At 41.7% G+C, this 14,338-nt stretch overlaps 1 protein-coding gene across 2 annotated transcripts in view; it reads right to left on the bottom strand.

The window, feature by feature from the left end:
• Nucleotides 1-11,909, bottom strand: part of LOC127641295 (TLE family member 5-like) — a 36,533-nt gene extending 24,624 nt beyond the window's left edge. The window contains exon 1 of one of the 2 annotated variants that reach the window (XM_052124200.1): nt 11,499-11,909. In XM_052124200.1, the coding sequence (XP_051980160.1) occupies nt 11,499-11,525 (27 nt within the window). In that variant the 5' untranslated portion in view covers nt 11,526-11,909. The remainder of the gene's footprint in view (nt 1-11,498) is intronic. The other variant, XM_052124199.1, reaches the window with a different exon arrangement.
• Between the last annotated feature and the right edge of the window lie 2,429 nt (nt 11,910-14,338).

The following is a 14,338-nucleotide window of genomic DNA, read 5'->3' as shown; positions in this document are numbered from 1 at the left end:
ATCCTCTCCATATTCATTTTCATAGTCCAGAAAGGTGCTTAAGAGATTTATTTGTGATGCTAGTGAGCGGTTATGCTATCAACGACCAAGACTTCTGCATCAGTGTGTGTTTGCAGCTGTGGAAATGAACTCAGATGAGCATCACTATTATTTTTGCTGATGCGCTGAAATGAAAATGCTTGGCCGAAACCAAAAGTTATGGACACTGATTATTTTAAATAAGACTTTGATTTGAATTACTGAACAAATACTAAATGTTAGGTATTATTAGGGATATCCCGAAACAACAGAGCAGTGCTCATTCACTGAGGTGTTCTGTGCATGCAGATTATATATTTACTTAACTCACAGACTTTGCGATTCACAAAACGAGTATGGCTTCAAGAGGCTATGAATAAAATGCATGAGTCATATGGACTACTTTAATGGGGCTTTTGTGCTTCTTTAATGTCATATTGAAGCTTGACAGTAACAGCTATGACACAGAATAACACACAATACCGGAGCACTAGATACCGCTCTTAATTACAAAGTGGACTTTAATGTGCAACACAAACAATGCTTTTTCTCCATGATAGTGTTTTCGGTTTCTGTTTAAATATTCTTGTCTTCTCTTTCGGCCAAAAATCGTTTGAAAATTTTCAGTGGTCAAAATTTCAGTGCTTTCTCCATTTGAACAAACTCCTAACCCTAAATATTAAACTTCTAACTCATCCTGTACATTTGTAGTACAAACCAGAGTTTCCCCCAACACTGGATTTTGCCAATACCGATAACAAAGATGGTGTAAGAAAGCCAATAGCGATTAATTGCCTGATAGTTTTTAAAATTGATATATTGAATGTTTTAAAAATGTTCTTAGTCTTTCTTAACTGTGACAGGGTGGCACATGGCTGCTGGTGGGGGATCGTGACATTGTGGGAGTGATCGACCAGGTGGTGCTGGAGCAGCTAATCAATCGACTGTCAAAAGGAATGGTGGAGTGGGTCCAGTGTCACCACACGGTGTTGCCGGAGGAAGCTGCCCGACTGGTGGAGGACCACATGGAAGTGTACCCAAGGGCAGAAAAGCCCTCCTACTCTCGCTCCCATTCCCCTGTGTGTTCCCCGTAACTCTGTTCTCTCTCCAGAGCCTGTTTCAAACCACTATCCACCGATGCTTGGTTCAACACGAGGCTTTGGGCACAGCTAAAATGGAGAGGGCAAAAAAAAAGTGTGTGCATGGGGGTATTCACACCTGTGGTGACCCTTGTGATTACATTTTAGGGAACAAAACAGAGTGGAGGTTGCGGTTATTTCCCGCCTCACCCATCCGCTGATTTTGGGGACTAATTGGCCTGAATTTTGAAATGTATTAAAGGAAATATGTGTGGATGGGTCCTGTACAAAAGCGACAAGATGTGAAGTGAATGAAATTCTGGCAGGGGAGGCAGAGCCGGGGCCGTCTTCGTCAGCTCCACATGAGGGGGGAGATGCTGCGGCCACTTCCATTCTCAGGAGGTTTCCCCAAGAGGATTTCCCTTTGGAGCAGTCATGAGACGAAACCCTAAAGCATGCCTTCGACCAAGTGAGAGTGATCGATGGTCAACAACTCCAGCCAAGTGTAGCACTTTCATATCCCTATTTTGCCGTTATAAACGAGAGGTTGTATAGTGTAATGCAGGACGCTCAAAGGAAGATTCTTAATAACGTGGATCTACCAGGAAACGGTGTTCCAGAGGTCGGGTCACTTAGAGGAAAGAAAAACACTAAACCGACTAATAGCCCGTTTTCATTGGCGGCGATGTTTGCAAGTGGTGTGACTCTGGCTGACCTCCATGCTGCGAATGTCAGCTGGTGAATCCACCGGCCACCTCAAAAGCGCGCCCAATTCAACTGATCAAGATCCCCTTCGAAAGAATTAGCATGGACCTGGTCGAGCCATTAGAGTAGTCAGCGCGTGGACATCGCTTTGTGTTAGTCCTAGTGGACTACGCAACGCGATATCCGGAAGTAGTGCCTCTACGCAACACCTTGGCACATAATGTTGCAGAGGCACTCCTCAAAATAATCTCATGGGTGGGGATTCAGAAAGAAATCCTCACCGTTCAGTGCACAACGTTTATGTCATGGACATTCCGCGAGCTTTACGAATTATTGGGCATTAAGTCAGTTTGCATCAGCGTTTACCATCCACAAACAGATGGACTGGTGGAGCAATTTAATATAACCCTTAAGAACATGATTCGTCAGTTCATGCACGAGGATGCAGAAATTACTCAATCCCATTATTCGCAGTACAAGAGCTCACGCAAGCCTCCATTGGGATTTCCCCATTCGAGCTGATGTATGGGCGGTGCCCCCGCGGCATACTTGATGTCTTACGCAAAGCTTGGGAGGAGGGACCTTCAGCCGGTAAGAATAAAATTCAATACGTTCTTGATCTTGGAGCAAAACTCCACACCTTGGGGCAATTAACACAGGAGAATTTGCTCCAAGCTCAAGAACGACAGAGCTGAATGTATACCGGGAACTCGGCTGCAGGAATTTGCAGATAAGGTACTTCAAAGTACTCGCAAGGACCCTTTGAGGTCACAGAATGAGTGGGGGATCTCGATTATGAGGTAAAGCTGAACCGATAAAGGGAGCACATCAAACATATCACTTCAACCTCCTGAAATTCTGGAGGGAGGTGGTCCATGTGACATTGGCTACGGTAGTTCCGGAGAGAGCGGAGCTCGGGCCAGAGGTGAATACCTAATCATATCACCCTGGTCACTTGCGGAGACCACCTCTCACCGTATCAGGTCGCAGAGGTTGCCAAGTTACAACAGGAATTTGCAGACGTGTTTTCCCCTCTACCGGGCCATATAAACCTCATCCAGCACCACAGAGACAGAGTGGTACATAGCCGTCCCTACCGTTTACCAGAGCACAAAAATTTAATTATTAAGGAAGAATTGGATGCAATGCTAGATATGGGGGTAATAGAGGAATCCAACAGTGATTGGTCCAGCCCGGTTATTCTAGTTCCTAAGAGCGACGGGTCTGTACGGTTCTGTGTGGATTATATTATTGGCAGATCCCCTTGGCACCAATTTCCCATGAAAAAACAGCCTTCTCCACACCGTTTGGATTACATCAATCCGTTCGATTTGTTTGGGGGCTCCGGCCACGTTTCGGGCATCATGGACCGAATCCTCAGACCACATTCGGCATACGCCGCTGCCTCTTTAGATGACATAATTTATAGTAATGACTGGCAGCAGCATATGCATTTCATATTGCAGACAGACGCTTCAGACAGAGGGCTGGGGGCTGTACTCTCGCAGGTGGTGGAGGGGGAGGAGCACCCAGTGCTGTACATCAGCTGCAAGCTCTCCTTGAGGGAAACAAAGTACAGCACCGTGGAAAAGGTGTCTGGTCATCAAGTGGGTGGTCCTCACTCTCCGCTACTACCTGCTGGGGCGGGCCTTCACCCTCTGCTCCGATCACGCCCCAAAATTTTCAGTGGTCAAAATTTCAGTGCTTTCTCCATTTGAACAAACTCCTAACCCTAAATATTAAACTTCTAACTCATCCTGTACATTTGTGGTACAAACCAGAGTTTCCCCCAACACTGGATTTTGCCAATACCGATAACAAAGATGGTGTAAGAAAGCCAATAGCGATTAATTGCCTGATAGTTTTTAAAATCGATATATTGAATGTTTTAAAAATGTTCTTAGTCTTTCTTAACTGTGACAGGGTGGCACAGATATAGAGGCAAACAGAAGTGTAAAATATATGAAATCCCAGATGCCATTTTATTTTGTCCCAACAACAAAACATTTTATTAAAAGAAAATTAAATTCAGTTGATAACGGTTTAGTAACTAAACAAGCCTGAAATAGGCCAGGTACTCTTATTTGAAATTTCTGTGCTCCTAGCTGCACACACAAACAGATAAGGGAAACAAAATATTTTATATATTGCCTATTTATTCACCAGATGAAGGGTTTTATATGTTTCACCAGTCAATTTTGTTTTATTAGTCACAAGATGATGTTGCACGCTAAGACGCAATATGCTGACAGGGCATAATTCCCTATACTTGCATTTTTCTTTGCACGTGTTTGCTTCAAATTAGAACAGGATGATTATTTAATCAAAATAAAAATATGCACTAAAATAAGGATAACAATTAGGGCTGGGTATAAATAGATTTTCTGAATCTATTCCAATTCAAAAGTTCTCTATTCGACTATTCTGATTTCGATTCAATTGGAGTCTGATTCATATAGGTTAAGTTTATAATGTCCATTTTGCTTACATATGAAAGAAAGTCTCTAAAAGCTAATGCCATTAATTATTCCGGGGACCTTATAACTAGGAACAATATGAAACATTAATCTGACTAATTATATGTCATATTTTAGCTTTTTAAAAATGTACAAATTCATGTATTTCTTCAATAAATATGTCTTGAAATTACATATATTATATTGCATGTAGACTATATATTTTGTTAAATGATTATTGTTTATTTTCTTAATTTGCACTATTGAAAAGTATTCACATTGATTTGTAGAACACATGCTAAAAACCAGTACTGTCTCTTTAAGAATACCCCATAGCGAGAAATTTGATCGCATATCCGAGCGATTTACTTGCATTGGGTTTAGCCGCATAGAGAAAAAGATCGACCTTGGGATTTAAGAATCGATACAGAGATTGCGATGCATCTGAATAATCTATATTTTTATCCAGTCCTAATAAAAATATAGATAAATAGGAGCAAATAAGATAAATTATGACAGATATAGGCCTAGAAACCGAAAATCCCAACAAGTTGTCTGTGTTTCAAGACAAAACAATAATTTAACTATCATCGTTGATTTTTGCAGATAACAGCGGTTCTAAAAGCAACTATTGCCGCTGACTGATCAGAAAAACAATAAATCAGTCAACCTCTGGTACACACATGAATGATACCTTAAATCATGCCACTTATGATATGATGAAAATTACGACTGATGTCTGGCAGACAAAAAAAATGGTCAAAAAACTCCCCAAAAAAACAAAAACATAGATTTGCATTAAAAGAGGGACCAGAGACATATCTAGAGACAAGAATGTCATAATGGGCATGTCACTGTACAAGCACATGCCGTAATGAGCCTGTGTGCCATTAACCTTCAATTAAATAAAAATAAAAAAAATCCATATGCACATTTAAAACATTATTGTATGCATGAACATGCATTTTTTGCAATCTTGACAACAAGGAATAAACTGCAAAGTGGGCCTCTTTAAATGTGCACGCGTTGGTGTGTAAGAAAGAGTTTATTTAATGAGCAAGATGTGGGAAAACTGGGATTATCTGCGGTGTTGTGGGATTTGAGGGGAAAGACAGAGGTCTGTTCTGCTCACTCGAGCAGACTTAATAAATCTGCCCCAAATGCCCCTCCCAAAGCATCAGGTTGAGAACAATACACACACTAGTGTGTGTCTGCATGTGTGCATTTCAGTGCCAACTCTTGCGTCCCTTTCGAGCCATTACTGCAACAATGGCTTTTAGAACAGACTCCTTGAAAAGCAACAATCAATGGAGCACTTCAATTCACAAATCTCAACAATTATTACATCACTTTTCTGGATCTTGATTTAACTGCACTGTGAACAAAATGGAGGACAATATGCTATTAAATGTCATCTCCTTTCCTGCATGCCGCACAAAGAAACAATATATTGTGGCAGGTTTTTACTAGGGCTGCATGATGACAAAAATTTAAATAGTTGATTATTTCCCTTGATATTGTAATTCCAATTAATTTAGATTAAAAGAATTTGCATACAAATATGCATTTTGTGTGGGGCATCTGCATGGCATATTCTTTATGTATGCTACAAAACCAAAACAAGCTGTTATTGAATTTAGCTGGTTTACAAAAACAAATGTGTTTTTCAAATTTTGAACAAATTATACAAGAGTGTAACAAACAGAGTTCACATATATAGAATGTTGTAATCAAAACTTTTCATGATTGGTTAATTTTGGCAGCAGTAATGGTAAACTTGATTTGGTTAGGATTCGCACAATGCAAACAAAATTTAAAAAAATTTGAAAGCAAAAACAGCTAAATGTGTTTATGTTCGTGAAGCTAATAAGTTTGAGTGTCTAGGTGCCTCTGAAACTGTTGAGTTTGTGAAGCTGCAAAGCATTGAAGTGGCCAAATAAAGCCTTACCAAAGTCTGGAAAAACCCACTTCCCTGTGTCCTCCTTCCCTTACGTTTGTGGAGTCCTTCACACTGGTGCCAAAACCCGGGTATGAAGTTAAAGGAAGTACACCCCATGGAGTCCTTGCAGTTGGCAGAGATCCTCGAGTCCCTCACCGGACTACACCAATCCTACCAACATTACCTACTTGTGCTTCGCCAAGACCAAGATCACCGGTTCTTCAAGATTCTACGAGCTCAAGCAGAGGACCGGCATGCGATCCGAAGCCTCCTCAGCCAGGAGAAAGGCCGGGCCGTGACAACAGAAAACCACAGCCCCCTGCCCCACCCAAGATCTTGAAGATGGGGGTGGAAGACGACCCAGAAGACTTCCTCGATCTTTGAGCGTAGTCATGAGACGAAACCCTAAAGCATGCCTTCGACCAAGTGAGAGTGATCGATGGTCAACAGCTCCAGCCAAGTGTAGCACTTTCATATCCCTATTTTGCCGTTATAAACGAGAGGTTGTATAGAGTGATGCAGGACACTCAAAGGAAGATTCTTAATAACGTGGATCCACCAGGAAATGGTGTTCCAGAGGTCGGGTCACTTAGGGGAAAGAAAAACACTAAACCGACTAATAGCCCGTTTTCATTGGCGGCGATGTTTGCAAGTGGTGTGACTCTGACTGACCTCCATGCTGCGAATGTCAGCTGGTGAATCCACCGGCCACCTCAAAAGCGCACCCAATTCCACTGATCAAGATCCCCTTCGAAAGAATTAGCATGGACCTGGTCGAGCCATTAGAGTAGTCAGCGCGTGGACATCGCTTTGTGTGTAGTCCTAGTGGACTATGCAACGCGATATCCGGAAGTACTGCCTCTACGCAGAACCTTGGCACATAATGTTGCAGAGGCACTCCTCAAAATAATCTCATGGATGGGGATTCAGAAAGAAATCCTCACCGTTCAGTGCACAACGTTTATGTCATGGACATTCCGCGAGCTTTACGAATTATTGGGCATTAAGTCAATTCGCATCAGCGTTTACCATCCACAAACAGATGGACTGGTGGAGCAATTTAATAAAACCCTTAAGAACATGATTCGTCAGTTCATGCACGAGGATGCAGAAATTACTCAATCCCCTGTTATTCACAGTACAAGAGCTCACGCAAGCCTCCATTGGGATTTCCCCATTCAAGCTGATGTATGGGCGGTGCCCCCGCGGCATACTTGATGTCTTACGCAAAGCTTGGGAGGAGGGACCTTCAGCCGGTAAGAATAAAATTCAATACGTTCTTGATCTTGGAGCAAAACTCCACACCTTGGGGCAATTAACACAGGAGAATTTGCTCCAAGCTCAAGAACGACAGAGCTGAATGTATACCGGGAACTCGGCTGCAGCAATTTGCAGATAAGGTACTTCAAAGTACTCGCAAGGACCCTTTGAGGTCACAGGATGAGTGGGGGATCTCGATTATGAGGTAAAGCGAACCGATAAAGGGGGCGCACATCAAACATATCACTTCAACCTCCTGAAATTCTGGAGGAAGGTGGTCCATGTGACATTGGCTACGGTAGTTCCGGAGAGAGCGGAGCTCGGGCCAGAGGTGAATACCTAATCATATCACCCTGGTCACTTGCGGAGACCACCTCTCACCGTATCAGGTCGCAGAGGTTGCCAAGTTACAACAGGAATTTGCAGACGTGTTTTCCCCTCTACCGGGCCATATAAACCTCATCCAGCACCACAGAGACAGAGTGGTACGTAGCCGTCCCTACCGTTTACCAGAGCACAAAAATTTAATTATTAAGGAAGAATTGGATGCAATGCTAGATATGGGGGTAAAAGAGGAATCCCACAGTGATTGGTCCAGCCCGGTTATTCTAGTTCCTAAGAGCGACGGGTCTGTACGGTTCTGTGTGGATTATATTATTGGCAGATCCCCTTGGCACCAATTTCCCATGAAAAAACAGCCTTCTCTACACCGTTTGGATTACATCAATCCGTTCGATTTGTTTGGGGGCTCCGGCCACGTTTCGGGCATCATGGACCGAATCCACAGACCACATTCGGCATACGCCGCTGCCTCTTTAGATGACATAATTTATAGTAATGACTGGCAGCAGCATATGCATTTCATATTGCAGACAGGCGCTTCAGACAGAGGGCTGGGGGCTGTACTCTCGCAGGTGGTGGAGGGGGAGGAGCACCCAGTGCTGTACATCAGCTGCAAGCTCTCCTTGAGGGAAACAAAGTACAGCACCGTGGAAAAGGTGTCTGGTCATCAAGTGGGTGGTCCTCACTCTCCGCTACTACCTGCTGGGGCGGGCCTTCACCCTCTGCTCAGATCACGCCCCACTCAGTGAACATTTCATGTCATGAGCCATTCAGGCTGGTCAGAGTAAACGCCTTCTGTGTCAAGCCTGGTGAGAAGTCATTGCTATGGAGTCACAGTGCCGTGGCAACAAAGTAGTGCTGCTAACAACTAAGGCCCACATTTTCTCATGTTCCCTGTTGGTCATTCATTATCAGACTGAGAGGTGTGCAGTTTCACAATCTCAAGTCAAACACCTGAAAAAAGACTATTTAAATCTATCCTCATTTTGCCACCAAACCACGAAACAAGATTAGAAAATGAGCGCAGTTTTCTTTCCTGTATGTTGTCGTATTTTCTATTGAAACAGAAACTTGGAACGGGACATATCAAAAAGGCTTGCTTCTTTTTAAAATAACCAATATCCCTTCGATCACATAACAGCTGTGAACCATCATTTGTTACTTGTTATAACTAATTAAAAGTCATGTTTCCATCCAAGTTATACAATTAATTTACATGCAAAATTTAACTATCACAAAAACAATTTGCAAATACAGCAGTATTTCCACATCCCATGTCTTTAGAACAAAATCGTCACTTCTGGAGGAATGGGCCCAAAATAGAAAAGTTAAATCCACTGTCGCAGTTTCATTAAATGTAATAAACTACTTGCTATGCAATGATATTGGCAAAGTCACAAGACTTTTTTGATAAGTATCCACACTCACTTAACACTATGGTCCTACTAAAGTGTCAGACATGGCAGTCTGCTGTTGTATCCCATCCGCCACAAGGTTCAACATGTTGTACATTCTGAGACGCTATTCTGCTCACTGCAATTGTACAGAGTTGTTATCTGAGTTAACGTAGAATTTCTGTCAGCTCGAACCAGTCTATCCATTCTCCATTAACCTCTCACATCAGCAAGGCGCTTCCGTCCGCAGAACTGGATGTTTTTTGCTTTTGGCACCATTCTGGGTAAACTCTAAAAAAAAAAAATGATGTGTGTGAAAGTCCCAGGAGATCAGCAGGTACAGAAATAGTCAAACCAGCCCATCCTTCACATACAATACCACGGTCGAAATTACTGACATCACATTTTTCCCAATTCTGATTGATGTGAACATTAACTGAAGTTCCTGACCTGTATCAGCATGATTTTTTGCATTGCACTGCTGCCACACAATTGACGGAATTGAGTCACATGAATAGATAGGTGTACAGGTGTTCCTAATAAAGTGCTCAGTGAGGGTATATTCCCAAACAAAATTATGTATCAATACATTTGGTACACTTGTTTCCATTGTTTTTGCACATGTCTTCTTATCGAATAAAAAATGTATCCACCTCATGCGAGCACATTTGTTTTTTTATGCTCATTTTGGAGATATAATTTGCATCCAGCATTTTTTATGCAATATTCCAAAATGTGCCTACAAATAAGTGGATGGGAACCCAGCTAGTGGAAAGTTGTATTAAACCAAGGGGCATTCTCATTCTACAGAGCATTTTATTGGACAAAAATTTGGATATGCCCCTGAGTGCAAGATGAGTCATCAATATTTTGTTCCAGTTCCTGAAAGATAAATACTGTAACTGTAAATGCATGTATCTGCTAAAAGTTCATTTTATCATTTAGGAGTGCACTAACTATTAGACAGTCTCATAATTAATTGTCTAAAACCACGAAATTCGGAAATATAGGTCTCTGCATAACAGTAATGGATGTTTTCAAATCTGTGGGCCTTTTTTACACCAGGATGGACATTTCTAAACTAACCAATGAAAGTAGGGAATCTCAATGGCTTCAAAACACCCATTGATTGGGAAAAGCCCATTTTTGTTATGCAGAGAAACAAGTCTACAAAATTCCAGGTTTTCCATGACCGTGAGAACCTTGGTATTCCTCTAACAACTAGCTCAAATATTACAAAATAATATATTTGCAAAGCAATGCAAATTATCTCACTGAAAATCACAAGACTTCTAAAACCAATGTGAATGCTTCTAAAACTAACAAATATGGTACCACTTGAATTAAGAGAGCACAATCAAAATATCTGCAATGTTAGCTCATTAATTAGTTACAGCATGCAGGAAACTTGATGTGTGGTAACCACATTGACTTACCACATGCAAAACTTGAACAAAGCACTGAATATGTCTAGACATATCATGAATGGCCTGACCACAGATAAACCCATTTTCACTACTTACAAGGTTAGTTAATGTAGGTTGAACAGAAAGCAACACTCACTATGTGCAACCCAATCCATAAATGTTTATAATCTTCTATATACTAATGTGATGGTCGCAGGCTCTCTCTCTCCTTTTCTGCTTATCTTTCATAATGCAAATATATGCCATAACAGATCTACAACCTACATTTGTTTTGCCAAATGTCTAAAAAAACTATTGTATTCTGCCAAAAAAGTGCTTTTTTTTAGCTTATAGTAAGCTGATATAAGAATCTGGCATTCATCCATTTACCTTCTGGCTGAAATAGTGTCTATTTACCATAAAAGACTAATTCAACATCGCATACTTTAAGATGTCGACATAAAATGAATTGAGGTGCTCTGAAATCTCGCAATTCCATGCACTGTTGCAAAGCATGGAAAGGTTTAGCAGAAGAAGGGACTAGATTTAAGAGGTTTAGGATTTAAGACTGACTAGATTTAGGGGTTTAACATATTTATTTTGCCAACTTGCACATATCAACACAAAATTCTCCAACTGTTAAATGTTGCTGCCACTCCATTCACACATCTACATTGTTCCCGTTAGACAAATCACTCTGCCAAAACATGCATTAGTGGATTATTTTGCCAAAATGTGGCTGATAAATGAGAAAAGATTAGCATAATAAAATGCATGATAAATATTTAATCTTCACGATAAGTTTCAGCTTGCACACAGTTGGCTCTCCTGCCAATGCTAAGCTCAGCCCTGCTAACAACATCAACATAGCGCCACAAAACAGGTCGATTAACGCTTACCGAGTGCCTGGATTGTGGAAACATCATGTCAGTTTTTGTCTTCGGGGTCTTGCCTACTCCTCCTCAAAGAACAGTAAAGCGGTTTGAAGAGACGAGGTTTATATTTGCCTGTGTTTTCTTTGTTTGGTCGCTAGCTGAGGCTCTTGTAGCAGCTACATGCAGCTCGCGCTGCTGCTATGGCAATAAAGCAGCCTGATGTGTGCCGCACCGATCGCGCTCTTTAACACGCATTCGGTATGGACAAGAAACCGTTTTGCAAATCGACGATTTGCTGGAGTCGGGTGGGTTTATGTTGTATTTCTCCTCCGTTTGCAGGTTTGAAATGAGCTCAGATAAGGACTCGTCTCTCCTCCTTGCTTGGAGGAAATCAAGTGGCTGGCTGTGCAAAATATGAAGTGGAGTTTTAGGAGCTGGTGGCTGCTGCTGACTGTATGGATGGTGAGTAAATGTGGACGTGTTTCAAATCCTAGTGAACTGCCCTACCTAGGCCACATCCACACTAAAACTCCAGTTATCAGTTTCCTAACGTCATCGTTTTCCAAAGTATGCTAATGGAGAGCGTCTTCGAAACGCTCAGTTTTCGTTGGTGGATAACACCGTTATAATGTGGATGAGAGGCCTAAATGTAGCGAAATTAAAGCGTTTTCAAACGAAAATTTATTAGTGTGGATGTGGCCCCCAACAGCATTAATATGGAACCCCTAGAGCTGGATATGTTTCCTGAAATAGTTAGCTGTTGTTACTACAGTCTACAATATTAGGCTACTATAGTAAAAAATAGTTAAACTGTGGTATTTGTAAAAAGTTAAACTATAATAACCTCCAAATTAGGATGATTATTGCCATAGTTTTTGTTTTCATGTACTATCGCTATGGGTTCACTTCAAATATCATGGTTTAAATATGGTTACTGTAGTAAAACAATTGTACATTTATTTCAAGGGAACACACACTATTGCGAGGGAACAAACTCAAACTATTTTGAGGAAAACCAAACTTACTGCGAGGAAACTTATTCAGAGAGGCCACAACTATTGCGAGGACATGTAAAACGTATTGCAAGGGAACACAAATCTTATCGCAAGGGAACAAAAACAAAAAAAAACAAGGGCACGCAAAACCTATTGTGAGGGCATGCAAACTATTGCGAGGGCAGGCAAACTTGTTGCGAGGGAACACAACATTTATTGCGAGGGAATGCAAAACGTATTGCAAGGAAAGTCAAAACTTATTCAGAGAGGACAACTTATTGAGAGGGCATGTAAAACTTATTGCAAGGGCACGCAAACTATTGCAAGATCACACCAAATTTATTGCGAGGGAAGGGAACGCAAACTTTTGAGAAGGCACACAACATGTATTGTGAGGGAACTCAAAACTTATTCAGAGAGAACGCATTACTTGGAGTGGTGGTGGCGTAGTGGCTAAAGCATAGGGCTGTTAATCAGAAGGTCACAGGTTCTAACCTCACAGCCACCACCATTGTGTCCTTGAGCAAGGCACTTAACTCCAGGTTGCTCCGGGGGGATTGTTCCTGTAATAATTGCACTGTAAGTCGCTTTGCAAATTTCAGAAAATAAATAAATAAATAATCCCGCCCTGTACTCTAGGAGGCTCCATACATTAGAATGCTCTTCGAATATTCGATTTAAACGTTTAAACACGAACACTATTTTGTGTCTATCATTGCTTTTTTTATTATTACGTTTTTGACCGTCATACCACGTACAATTGTTTTTCCCCTTCCCCAGCAGCTCAAAGTTGTTTTAATAGCGTGTCGAGTAAAAAAAAAAAAAAAGGAAATTTTTCAAAGCGGGTCTTGAGACACCCAAGACGATCATAAAGCGATTTTATTGTCTAAAAGAAGTATTCATATACTGTGCAGTCGCTGTATGATTAATGTTGTCTTAACTGTGTAAATACAACAAAGAATAACTTTTATATGTCACATAGCCTATCATTTAATTTAAACGAAGATATAAATGGTGAAATTAAACTTTCTCTGTTCTGTTTTCTCCAGTTAGCTAATCTGTTAGCCTATTAGCATAGCCACTGCTGGCTTCTATTCATAACATTTCACACAGACAGGCCTATGGCGTCATTTTTATATCACCAGAATTTAATAAGCCTCCGAATTCATGATCTTGAAAAAAAAAAAAAGACGGCGTAATTTGATGTTCTCTTACGAGAGGTTCTCTCGTATTGCGTAAACTAGCTTACGCTACGGAAAGATTCATCTTTTCTGAGATATTGAAGCCAAAAAATTATCCTTAATTTTGTATCATTTGTCAACGCAGTGCAGCAACTGCAGACCTTGAGCAGGCTAGCTAGCGAGCTCATTGGTTGCTCTGCGGCAACTGCTGCAGCCTATAGACGAACTTGGGCGAACTCGCGTCCAATGAGAGGTGTCCGCGCGCTTACTGCATCAAAGCCCGCCAAAATGGGCGTGGCTAGAGTGCATATAAGCGTAGTTCGTAGGCTGGAACCCTGATTTTCATCTCTTCAGCGAAGCTCTTCGCATCTCTGAACTGGAAGCCGCGTCGCCATTCGAGGGGCATCTAGCAAGCTTGGACAGCGCTCGAAGAAGCCGGCCGTCTTCGCCACCTTCAGCCATCCTGTGAGCTACGCCATCCGGCGACGTATCCTTTTTTAGAGCAAGCTAAGTTCCTCAGTGAACTTCACAAAAAGAGTATCGAGCGTCTTTTTAAAGATGCCTCGCACTTCCTGCGGCTCATGCCGCGCTCCTCTCAGCACCGGAGACCGCCACCTCATCTGCGCTCTCTGCCTGGGATGGGAACATGCAGAGCTCGCCCTCGCTGACGGCAGATGCGACCTCTGCG

This window comes from Xyrauchen texanus, chromosome 50, assembly GCF_025860055.1.
Source record: "Xyrauchen texanus isolate HMW12.3.18 chromosome 50, RBS_HiC_50CHRs, whole genome shotgun sequence".
NCBI lineage: Eukaryota > Metazoa > Chordata > Actinopteri > Cypriniformes > Catostomidae > Xyrauchen > Xyrauchen texanus.
Note: the sequence above shows the minus strand (reverse complement) of the source record. Positions and strands in the feature narration are given on the sequence as shown.